At 40.2% G+C, this 13,283-nt stretch overlaps 1 protein-coding gene across 9 annotated transcripts in view; it reads right to left on the bottom strand.

Moving 5' to 3' along the window:
- Positions 1-13,283, bottom strand: part of USP6NL (USP6 N-terminal like) — a 215,753-nt gene that overhangs the window by 42,227 nt on the left and 160,243 nt on the right. For all 9 annotated transcript variants that reach the window (XM_073328781.2, XM_073328776.2, XM_073328783.2 and 6 more), the window contains 3 exons: positions 6,970-7,079; positions 2,559-2,607; positions 372-492 (listed from right to left, as the gene is read on the bottom strand). In XM_073328781.2, the coding sequence (XP_073184882.1) occupies positions 372-492; positions 2,559-2,607; positions 6,970-7,079 (280 nt within the window). The remainder of the gene's footprint in view (positions 1-371; positions 493-2,558; positions 2,608-6,969; positions 7,080-13,283) is intronic.

The raw sequence follows: 13,283 nt of genomic DNA, 5'->3' as shown, positions 1-13,283 counted from the left end.
AACAAAGTGACAGCTCTAAGAGAACTTTTGGGTATTTTCCCAGAATAAATTACACACACACAAATCTTTTAATGGGACACAAGCAGAATAACATTAGAGGATGGGAAATTTTCATTGATGACTACTCGTAGAATATAACCTATAAAACAATCATATAGGAAATTGCAGATAAGTGTTAACCATATATATTAAGAGATTATTAAGCATCATTTGTACTGCAGGAGCATGCAATAGCCCCACACAAGATAACGGCCCCGCTGTGCTAGGCACTGATCACACACAAATGGATATGGCCCCTGTCTCAAACAATTTATTATCTAATTAGGACACGTTGAAATTTAAATGGTACTGCATGAACTGAAATTCCATACCATGCATAGCATGTTTAGGACCTGAGAGTAGTTTCACCAGGGCCCAGAAGGCATCTTCTTCATTCATGTACATGAGGAGTAAAGCTGTGATCTGGCTCATTCCCTGACAGTATCCAACCTCCTGAAATGTAGAGGACAGGAAACATTAACTTTGTAAACAAGCAAAAGAACTATTTGTGTATTTTTTAACATGAGAAAATACACCATTTTTGGAATAAGCTCTCTAAATATTGCAAACCCACACACCACTCAAATTTTCATGGTTAAAATTTTCCTTTAAACTCCATTACCATGGCTATTCAAAGACAAAACATATTCTACTAGAAGGGATAATTCACTGTCTTCCAACTGGTGCTTGAACTGGCTTTGGCCTTTCATTAAAATACAATATATTTGTACACTAAATCCTTTATTTTAAAATGTTTGCATATAATTTATATGAACCTACACCCAGAACAGATGTGTTTTCTATTCTCCATGTGGAGCAGCACAACATATAGCAAGAAGATATTGCAGATACATAAACATGTGAGACAGAGAAATCTCTCCTCTTATTCAAAAACTGTAGCAATGAAAAACAGGAAACCCCACAAGGCTACTGTACTAATATATTAACTCCTATGGTGGGAACCAGCAATAAGAAACATCAGACTGCTTAAGTAAGGATTATTACTGACTTTACAAAACCAGCTGCTAATGTATATTTGATGAGAAAGAGATAATTATTGAGAAAGTCTTTTTGACAGATGGGTTCGTCGCAAGAACTTTGGCCAAGGAAGCCTTTTAATTTGCTTTAATGCCGAAAGATAAAAAGGAAACTAGCTAAGAAGTCTGAAACAACTGTGATATAAGAGAAAAAAATACAACAAGCCTAAATACTAATCTTTTTCTACTTGTTTAAACACTGCCAATGTTTATACAATATCCATTGATTTTAAACAGCATCTTTCATGTAATATAAATTGTGCTGTGGAAAACAAAAAAAGTCCCTGCTATCAGAGTTTTAACCCTAAACACCATACAATCAAAAATCTAGGGCACCTATTAAATCGCAGAAAACTTAATTCTAGAATTAAAAACAGTAATATTAGCTTCTTCTTGCACCAAAAGAGAGAGCTTTCAATCTGGTGAGAGCAAAACTAAAACTTCTTTTAAATAGATATGATGCTGGAAGGGAAGCAAAGTGATATTTAAGAATGATGACCTCTATAATTACTTATAATGAGAATAATCCTGCAAACATTTCTGCATAGACTCAGCTCTACATATGGTCTCATTGACTTAATTAGAACTACTCATGTGTTAAGTTACACACAATTATAAAAATGTTTGCAGAATGGGGGCATAATGTGTAAGCACAGAAGTGGACATCTGACAACATTTACATTACTTATGTTTTTAATAGGCAACTCAGACTTAGATGCTACAAACCTGGAACATTTCTGGCATATAACATGAGATCTAAAAACCCCATTCAGGAAAGCATCGCCATTCATGATAGGAATGAAAAACTTACCTTACAAGAGAAGACTCAAAGAGCTTGGCTTGTTTAGCCTAACAAAAGAGGCTGAGGGGAGGAGATATGATTGCTCTCTGCAAATGTCAGTGGGATCAAATAGGAGGGAGGGAGAGGAGTTCTTAGTTAAGCGCCAATGTTGACAAAATAAACTGGCAATCAATATATTTAGGTTTGAAATTAGATGAAGGTTTCTAAACATCCGAGGAGTGAAGTTCTGGAACAGCCTTCCCAGGGAAGTAGTGGGGCCAAAACACCTAACTGGCTTTGAGACTGAACTTGATACATTTATGGAGGCAATGGTATGATGAGACTATCTACAATGGCATATAGCAGTAGTGGGCAACCTGCGGCCCATCAGGGTAATCTGATTGCAGGCCACGAGACATTTTGCGGATGCTGACCGTCCGCAGGCACCGCCCCCCGCAGCTCCCAGTGGCTGCGGTTCTCTGTTCCTGACCAATGGGAGCTGTGGGAAATGGCGCCTGCATGCGAACGTGCTGGCCACTGCTTCAGCAGAGTTTGAACTCAAGCTCCCAACCCTACAACAGCCAGATTGAGCTGGCAACAGTTCAGATCTTTATGCATGTTGAGAAGTATGTTCAGTAACTTTCGCAACATTGTTTAAAAGACCCATATTTTATCTCAAATGTACATGAAACATGACTTACCGTATTATATATTGAATATGCAGCTAAAACATGGAATAAGGATTGTTGCCTGGAGAAACAAGACGGTAAGTAAATGGAAATATTTAACTTTGTTTTTAAAAAAAACAAAAACAAACCAGAAAGCTATTGAATCTACTTTCTAGATATCTGTTTCTCCAATTTGTCTAATTTCAAAAATTTAGAGAAATATATTTCATAATCAAAACAGATGTATTATAATCAAACAATACTTACTACTTATAACGGTTTACATGTTCAAAGTACTTAATAACTAATACATGTAACACCTCTAGGAGATAAGTGGGGAAGATATCAATTTTACAGCTGTGGAAACTGAGGCATAAACTGGGTAAGAGTTACATTTTCAAAGCATCCACTAGTTTTGCATGCCAGTATGGTTGCCAAGCCTCCAGGATTGCCCTGGAGTAACCAGGAACTAAAAATTAAACTTTCATTAAAGACTGTCATGTGATGAAACCTCCAGCAATACGTCCAACCAAAACTGGCAACCCTATGTGGCAGATGAGAGACTCCTTGGACCTGATTTTTAGAACTGCTGAACATCAGCAGCTTTTATTCATTTTAGCAGGAGCTACGGGGGTTCAGCCGTTCTGAAACAAAACAGGCCCAATGTGTCTTAAGCTGGGCACTCAAAAATTGAGGCACTCAGAACTAGAGACCATTTCTGAAAATTTAGGCCTAAATGACTTTCCTGAGGTCCCACACACACATGCTTCCTTCACTAATTTCTTTTTATTAATCTTTAGGCATATACTTAAGCAAAATATTCTGACAGTTTTGATTGCTCTTGTTTTAACAATGAAATATTGAATTTGCTTTTTAAACTATTTATATTTTACCCTACATTGCTTTAAATTCTTTTTAGCAGAACAAACTAAGAGCCGGTCTTCATCATGTTTGAGCAATTCTGCTGATCTTTTTCCACAGATTTTAGAACCTGGACCTGGACCAAACTCTCAGAGTGCCCGTGCAGGGAAAGAAGCATCTGAAGAAGTGGGTTTTTTACCCACTAAATCTTATGTCCAAATAAATCGGTTAGTCTTTAAGGTGCCACCGGACTTCTTGTTGTTTCTGAGGTCCCACGAAGCATCAGTGGCAGACCCAGGAACAACATTTGGGAGACTGACTCCTATTCCTGTGCTTAGTCTTACACAACTAGCTGACTCTCATACATACTTTGAGAAAACTTTGCCCTATTTAATAATTACTCTCCCTTTTTCTTTCTATATTACCCCACCACGTTCTAATTACTATTTGTTAATACATTAAAATTGAAAGTGTGAATTCAGCTTCCTCTCCAATTCAGGAATTAAGTAATGTTGAGTGTAGAGCTGTGCAGAACTTTCATAATGAAATCCAAGACTTGATGGAACTGTGTGTAAACTTCAGCAAACAAACTTCAAGGTTTGTTCAGAACTTAGAGTCTGGGAATGTGAGCCAATATCAACCAAAACTTAAAACCATGGAAATGAAACTGCTGAGTTTTGCACAGGTCTAATCAGCTATCCTGCATCCCCAATGCATTCTTCCCTTTCCCCATCACTGAACCAAAACATGTAAATGTCCTTTTACACTTCTGCTGACCGTCAACAAAAAACGTTAAGTTTTCCATTAATGGAGATGGGAGGGAATAATCTGTTAGCCTTGTAGAGCACTTCCCCAGGTCAATTAACAGTGTTTCCTCTGAACATGCTCACTGCATGATTATGTGAGTGGATACCACTTATTTATAAACGTGTGTGTGAGAGAGAGAGATGGATGGGCAAAAGAATGAAAGTTGGACTTCAGTTTCAACCTTCCTTTAACTGTTGAATGATGATGAATTAGTATGGTACTAGATATTAAATTTGAGTCGTATTTCTTTGAAAGGACAATTTCTGTCTTTCACTTTATTTGGTCTTTGATTGCATTGGGTAATTAACGTATGTTTATTTTCATTTCAAGAAAATTTGCATTTAACCACATATTTCTTAGTCATCCAACACAGACCCACTTCACAAGGAAAAGGGGGCATATTTTAAAGACAATCTGCATTGGAAGATAAACAAAGAGGTGAGTAAAAGGCTTCATTCATATCTACAAATGGGCTTCATAAACAGATTGTGTTCTGCATTTTAAAATACTGCATCACATTACATTAATTCAGTTTAAGAATTTTAAAACAAAAAAGAGCAGTCAGCTTTCTCTCAAGGTTTAATGTCAATGTATGTATGAAACACTACACTTTCATATGTCAGACGCATGAAAATTAAATTAAGAATACATTAGATTAGAAAATCTTGGTCTAACTTCTCCTGGGGTAAGTGGTCTAGGATTTAACTGAGCAAAGACATCTTTGCTTTTTAAACTATTTATATTTTAACCTACATTGCTTTAAATTCTTTTTAGCAGGACAAACTAAGAGCCGGTCTTCATCATGTTTGAGCAATTCTGCTTATCTTTTTCCACAGATTTTAGAACCTGAACTTGGACCAAACTCTCAGAGTGCCCATGCAGGGGAAGAAGCCACACTAACTTCAGAGCTGCCTTCAGAGAGTACACCTGCAGAGCTTCCTGAAGCTAGGGGAGGTACCTGGAAGTGGGACTCATCTCCCCACGAGAGCGGCCGTGCAGGGGAAGAGGAAGTCCTGTCCCTCCACAGCGTGGCTGTGACCAGAAGCTAGGAGCCCCCACCTGGGGCGCTCCAGCAGCACAGAGGAGATCAGACTCACCGCCACGAACCTCCTCTGGCTGCAGGAAGCTCCACGGCTGATGCCTTTGGAATCCAACTCTGAAGGAAGCATAGAAGTAAGGGTGGCAATCCAGCAACCCTCCTACAACAGCCTTGCAAACCCCTCCCCCCCAACCACGATCCCCTTTTGGGTCGGGACCCCCACAGTTACAACACCCTGAAATTTCAATGTAAACTTCTGAAAACATGAAGTTGACTAACTTTAAAATCCTCCTGCTGTGAAACTGACCAAAATGGACCCTGAATTTGGTAGGGCCCTAATTATGAGGTGTCAATAAACTTCGCAGGGACTCGGTGCACAAATCAGATGGCAGGAAGTAGCCAAACAGAAACTAAATGTAAAGGGCACAATATCACTATTATTGTCTAACATTAACTAAGCTTTAACTAATAATATTTTAATACTATTTACCCTAAGCGTTCCCACTAAAGGCCTAAAACAGGATGAACACAAAAACATTCAGAAGAATACAAACTGTTGAAAAGGAAAGCAATTTACTTTCAGGGGAATAAAAACAAACTGGACTTCATTTCTTTAGTGCAGGATATGGTTACTGAACTTTCCCCAAATGCCATAAGTGGCGGCACTGGAAATACACAATGTGGAAATTCCACGTTCTACCACGGATTTAGGGTCACTGCCCAAAATTTTTATTTCTAGACGTCTACAGAATTTAAGGATTTTATTTAGACTCTACATTCTCAAGGACACAGATATTGGGGAATTTTTTACTTGTCTCTGAAGTATCCTACGCAATGTTCTACAATTATATGAACAACAAAGTAGTAAACAAAATAACACATTTTAGTTTATCTCACTTATGACAGTGAATATAACCTTTGGAAGGTGAACAAATGCAGTGAGGTCTTCCAGAAGCTACTGAAAAAGAATGAAATGATACATTTGAAGAGGAGTGAGATGTGTCTCATTCATCTCAATGGGGGTGTTGATCCTGAAGCCTAAGAACAATGCTGTCATTTGGTATGTTTATGTTAAAGATGTTTAAATAGTGAAATAGTTTAACATTCTTTATCCAACAACTATAAAATAAAATATTGCAAAAAAATGTAGAAGTATTAAGGTGGCAAGGTTTAATTACATAAATAATTACATGTTCATAGCTAAAAAGTTGTTTTATTTGGTTCTCAAAGCTACACTGCAAAAGAGGGAAAATACAGAAAATCTAGGGGAAGGCTAAAAGGCTAGAGGGGAGAGATTAAAGTTACCAAAAAAGTAAGAAAAAATTGTTTTTATAACATTACTTTATAAAGATATACATAATTTATTAAAGAATTTAGTCTTTTCTTGTGCTCTGAATTTGCTTTAAATAGAGGCCAACAAATTTTCTCAGATTTTGTAAAAATGTCTACAGCATCTGGGGGATAAAGAATTTAGATTTTTTCCTTTAGATTTCCAGTGGCCATAGCTTTAATACATTAAAGGGTAAAGCTAGCAGGTTGGAGATTAAACAATCTGATTTTGAACTATTCAGAGACTACATTCCTTTAAGCTATATGTGGTACTTTCTGAAATCTGAAACTTTTACATTCAAAGCTTTGTCATACTTCTTGGGTAGTAAACGGAGTCTTAGGTAGGTAAAGATCTATCTGAAAGACAAACAAGAAATGACTAAATTACATACATTTTTATTTACTTACTTAACACCATATCTGTCTCTAAACATGATATGATCCCTATATGTTCGATTTACATCAAGATCGATTTGCCTGATATCTGGTGAAGACCCTCGTGCTCGATGTTTTAATTTCTAGGAAAAATGGCAATAAAGAAATGAAATTAGGCAAAACTCTGTGGACATTTAAAATAGGAAGAAAAACTGCTTAAGGCCACAGAATTTATTGGTGGACAAAAACATTTGTAACCTGTGAACTTACAATGCTTATTATAGAAAATGATGGGGAAGCAAAGAGAAGCAACACAGGAGTTGGGGGTGGGGACACACATGGGCATAATTGGGGGGGCACTGCCCCCCAACAGAGACAAGGCATGGGCAGGCATGCAGGGTCACATGCCACTACCCCCCCCTCCCCACCACCACCATTTCTGTGAGCGCAGAGCTGCCCGGCTGAAGGAAGTTGGTGTTCAAATGCTGCCTCCTGGATCCTAGTGCTGGGTGTGCTCCCCTTCTGTGTGCTGGGAGCCATTCTATTTTCTGTATAAACAGTGAGTGCCCATGATGGGGCAGGGCAAGGGGGGCGGAAGTGGGAGGGAGGGGAGAGAAAAGAGGGGTGGGACGGGGGCAGTGGAGAAGGGGGATGGGATGGGATGGGATGGAGCAGCAAAGGGGATAGGAGAATTGGGGGGGGGAAGTGGGAGCCCAGCATGTGGCATCCCCTCAGCCGCAGAAGCAGCTGGGGCTCTCCCATTAGGCAGGCCTATTGAACTCCCACTCCCCAGGAGCACTCCAACAAGTACGCTGCACCCAGACCCCATCCCACCAAGACCCACTCCCCCAGTACCTGGACTCCCCTGCTGAGCCCCAACCACCTTCACCTGGACCCCCCTGCAGTCTCATTGCCCCTGCACCAGAACCCCCTGTCAAGGTTCCTTCCCCACTCTGAACGCTAGGGTACAGATGTGGGGACCTGCATGAAAAACCTCCTAAGCTTATCTTTACCAGCTTAGGTCAAAACTTCCCCAAGGTACAAAATATTCCACCCGTTGTCCTTGGATTGGCCGCTACCACCACCAAACAAATACTGGTTACTGGGGAAGAGCTGTTTGGAAACGTCTTTCCCCCCAAAATACTTCCCAAAACCTTGCACCCCACTTCCTGGACAAGGTTTGGTAAAAAGCCTCACCAATTTGCCTAGGTGACTACAGACCCAGACCCTTGGATCTGAGAACAATGAAAAAGCATTCAGTTTTCTTACAAGAAGACTTTTAATAGAAATAGAAGTAAACAGAAGTAAAGAAATCCCCCCTGTAAAATCAGGATGGTAGATACCTTACAGGGTAATTAGATTCAAAACATAGAGAATCCCTCTAGGCAAAACCTTAAGTTACAAAAAAGATACACAGACAGAAATAGTTATTCTATTCAGCACAATTCTTTTCTCAGCCATTTAAAGAAATCATAATCTAACACATATCTAGCTAGATTACTTACTAAAAGTTCTAAGACTCCATTCCTGGTCTATCCCCAGCAGAAACAGCATAAAGACAGACAGAGACCCTTTGTTTCTCTCCCTCCTCCCAGCTTTTGAAAGTATCTTGTCTCCTCATTGGTCATTTTGGTCAGGTGCCAGCGAGGTTACCTTTAGCTTCTTAACCCTTTACAGGTGAGAGGAATTTTCCTCTGGCCAGGAGGGATTTTAAAGGGGTTTACCCTTCCCTTTATATTTATATGACACCCCCCTTCCCCCATGAGCCCCTGTGCATCCAGACACCACTCCCCGCCCCGGATCACCACTGAGCTGCCCATACCCAGACTGCCCCACATAGAACCCTCTCACCACACACTTGGATCCCCCCCACACTAAGCCCCTCTACACTTGGATGCTGCTGAGCTGAGCCTGCCTGCCTACACCTGGTGCAGAGAGGCAGGGCCCTGCGGTGTTTCTGAAGCAAGCCCAGCCCCTGAGCTGTGTCAGGGTCGGGTGCAGCCTCACCACTGAGTCCCTGTCCCGGGGAGGTGGAGAGGTGGCTGCAGAGTGATCTCCCAACTCCATGCAGCCAGTGGCCTGTGCTCCCCACTGCCATGCTGGAGTCTCCACAATTATTTATTGACAAATAAAATTTGCAGAATTTTTATTTTTTGGTGCAGAACTCCCACCGGAGTATAGTTTTCAGTTTCCCAACTTTGCACATAGCTGGCACCTTTCCAAATTGGATGATGACTTTTTTCATGATTATTATGAGAGGTCTTGATAAAATCCTACCAAGGCAGAAAAGGATAAGTGAAGACTGCTATGACAGCATTATGCTTACAGGTTTCATTGTTTTACTTACTGGTCTGGCCCTTTGGCAATATCTAAGTTCGAGATTGGGTTTCTTTGTTTGTTTTGTATTTCACTTCTCCGTATGTTGTTTGGGTTGAATTGTATAATCACTTTACAAGTTCCCAATACAATTTTAAATTTAAGATATATTGTAGGATGGGAGGTGGATAGACCATGCTTCTGCGTCTACCCCGTTTTGGGAGTTAGACTGACAATAATAACCAAAGAACTCCAAATATGTCCTCACTTCCACACTAGAAAAAGGATCTTCTCCTATATCTTGTATGTATTTGTCACAGAATAGGTCTCCTCCTTGTTTGGCATTTTCCTTAATATTTTCATCTTTGTCCTCCAAATGCCTGATACACCACAGTAACTGAACCTGTACTATATATATGATAGTCTACCAAAAAGCTATTCTTATGTCTAGGCATACTTTCTATGTAGATAGTTCCCCCATCACAAATTTCTGTGACTAGCTTGTAAATTCTTTTAGATTTATATTTATAAAAGGCATATTGATTCTTGTGTGAATTCAGCAGAATCTCACTTATCCATATTTTATGTAAAATTACTACCTCCATTTCTCAGCAAAGATTTAGCAACAGATAGCTGAAATGGGTCGCAAAAGCCGAAGACTTAAAATATGTTTACACAAAAAACCCTACAGAAATGTGCTTTACGCTATTACAACATTGGCTAAGACATTATGGAATATTATAATAAAGTAAAATACAGTTGTCAAAATAAATCAATAAAGCACATTTCATGACATCTAGCTTTGCTTATTTTTATTGTGTTTGTTCTCTTAAGTTCTCAAAATTCAGAAAATTGCAATATTCTCCCCAATAATTACTGCAAACTAACAAGGTTCTGTTTTATAAACATTTGCAGAGTACTTCACATCTTCAAAGTGCTTTACAAACATTAAATTAATTCATCTTGGTTATTCTCAAAGCTTGATTTTAATGGTTTTCCCTCTGACCAAACATTCAAATATATAAAAAGAAAAGGAGTACCTGTGGCACCTTAGAGACTAACCAATCTATTTGAGCGTAAGCTTTCGTGAGCTACAGCTCACTTCATCAGATGCATACTGTGGAAAGTATAGAAGATCTTTTTATACACACAAAGCATGAAAAAATGGGTGTTTACCACTACAAAAGGTTTTCTCTCCCTCCACCCCACTCTCCTGTTGGTAATAGCTTATCTAAAGTGATCACTCTCCTTACAATGTGTATGATAATCAAGTTGGACCATTTCCAGCACAAATCCAGGGATTAACAAGAACGTCCTGGGCGGGGCAGGGAGGGGAAACAAGGGGAAATAGGTTACCTTGAATAATGACTTAGCCACTCCCAGTCTCTATTCAAGCCTAAGTTAATTGTATCCAATTGGCAAATGAATTCCAATTCAACAGTCTCTCGCTGGAGTCTGGTTTTGAAGTTTTTTTCTTGTAATATCACAACTTTCATGTCTGTAATCACGTGACCAGAGAGATTGAAGTGTTCTCCGACTGGTTTATGAATGTTATAATTCTTGACATCTGATTTGTGTCCATTTATTCTTTTACGTAGAGACTGTCCAGTTTGACCAATGTAGATGACAGAGGGGCATTCCTGGCACATGATGGCATATATCACATTGGTGGATGTGCAGGTGAACGAGATAAACCAGTTGGAGAACACTTCAATCTCTCTGATAGTGTGGCTGATGTTATTAGGCCCTGTGATGGTGTCCCCCGGTGTTCTGTTGTGTGGTATGTGATTGCTGGTGAGTATTTGCTTCAGGTTGGGGGGCTGTCTGTAGGCAAAGACTGGCCTGTCTCCCAAGATTTGTGAGAGTGTTGGGTCATCCTTCAGGATAGGCTGTAGATCCTTAATAATGTGTTGGAGGGGTTTTAGTTGGGGGCTGAAGGTGATGGCTACAGTCACCTACAGACAGTCCCCCAACCTGAAGCAAATACTCACCAGCAACCACATACCACACAACATAACCACTAACCCAGGAACCTATCCTTGTAACAAAGCCCGTTGCCAACTGTGCCCACATATCTATTCGGGGACACCATCATAGGGCCTAATAACATCAGCCACACTATCAGAGGCTCGTTCACCTGCACATCCACCAATGTGATATATGTCATGTGCCAGGAATGCCCCTCTGCCATGTACATTGGTCAAACTGGACAGTCTCTACGTAAAAGAATAAATGGACACAAATCAGATATCAAGAATTATAACATTCATAAACCAGTCGGAGAACACTTCAATCTCTCTGGTCACGCGATTACAGACATGAAAGTTGCGATATTACAACAGAAAAACTTCAAAACCAGACTCCAGCGAGAGACTGAATTGGAATTCATTTGCCAATTGCATACAATTAACTTAGGCTTGAATAGAGACTGGGAGTGGCTAAGTCATTATGCAAGGTAACCTATTTCCCCTTGTTTTTTCCTACCCCCCCAGACGTTCTTGTTAAACCCTGGATTTGTGCTAGAAATGGCCCAACTTGATTATCATACACATTGTAAGGAGAGTGATCACTTTAGATAAGCTATTACCAGCAGGAGAGTGGGGTGTGGGGAGAGAAAACTTTTGTAGTGGTAAACACCCATTTTTTCATGCTTTGTATGTATAAAAAGATCTTCTATACTTTCCACAGTATGGATCCGATGAAGTGAGCTGTAGCTCACAAAAGCTTATGCTCAAATAAATTGGTTAGTCTCTAAGGTGCCACAAGTACTCCTTTTCTTTTTGCGAATACAGGCTAACATAGCTGTTACTCTGATTCAAATACATGAAACTCCTCTGGAGTCAAACCACCCAGTTATTGCTTTATTTTTAAAACGTACTGAACATTTTTATTTACCACCATACTTTCTTTTTAAAGAAATCTGCCTCCAGCTCCAAGACAACAGTGGGAACCACTGCCAAAGTTTCACAAGATGAGGGCAGGATCATGAGATATAGTGCTTCAAGCTTACTTTCTGGCTAGTTATTAGTATGGTCTTTCACCCATGACTGCCTCCTCCTGCAAAATGACAGGTTTCAGAGTAGCAGCCATGTTAGTCTATATTTGCAAAAAGAAAAGGAGTATTTGTAGCACCTTAGAGACTAACAAATTTATCTGAACATAAGCTTTCGTGAGCTACAGCTCACTTCATCTGATGCATTCAGTGGAAAACACAGTGGGGAGATTTATATACATAGAGAACATGAAACAATGGGTGTTACCATACACACTGTAACCAGAGTGATCATTTCAGGTGAGCTATTACCAGCAGGAGAGCGGGGCGAGGGGGAACCTTTTGTAGTGATAATCAAGGTGGGCCATTTCCAGCAGTTCACAAGAATGTCTGAGGAACCGGGGGTGGTGATAAACATGAAGAAATAGTTTTACTTTGTGTAATGACCCATCCACTCCCAGTCTCTATTCAAGCCTAAGTTAATTGTATCCAGTTTGCAAATTAATTCCAATTCAGCAGTCTGCTACCCAAGATCCGTAAACCTGGAAATCCTGGGGACGCCCCATCATCTCAGGCATTGGCACCCTGACAGCAGGACTGTCTGGCTATGTAGACTCCCTCCTCTGGCCCTACACTACCAGCACTCCCAGCTATCTTTGAGACACAATTGACTTCCTGAGGAAACTACAATCCATCAGTGATCTTCCTGAAAACACCATCCTAGCCACTATGGATGTAGAAGCCCTCTACACCAACCTTCCACACAAAGATGGACTACAAGCCGTCAGGAACAGTATCCCCGATAATGTCACAGCAAACCTGGTGGCTGAACTTCGTGACCTTGTCCTCACCCATAACTATTTCACATTTGGGGACAATGTATACCTTCAAATCAGCGGCACTGCTATGGGTACCCGCAGGGCCCCTCAGTATGCCAACATTTTTATGGCTGACTTAAAACAACCCTTCCTCAGCTCTCGTCCCCTAATGTCCCTACTCTACTTGCTCTACATTGATGACATCTTCATCATCTGGACCC

Source organism: Lepidochelys kempii, chromosome 1 (assembly GCF_965140285.1).
Source record: "Lepidochelys kempii isolate rLepKem1 chromosome 1, rLepKem1.hap1, whole genome shotgun sequence".
Taxonomy (NCBI): domain Eukaryota; kingdom Metazoa; phylum Chordata; order Testudines; family Cheloniidae; genus Lepidochelys; species Lepidochelys kempii.
The sequence above is the reverse complement of the archived record's forward strand: the minus strand, read 5'-3'. Positions and strand labels throughout refer to the sequence as shown.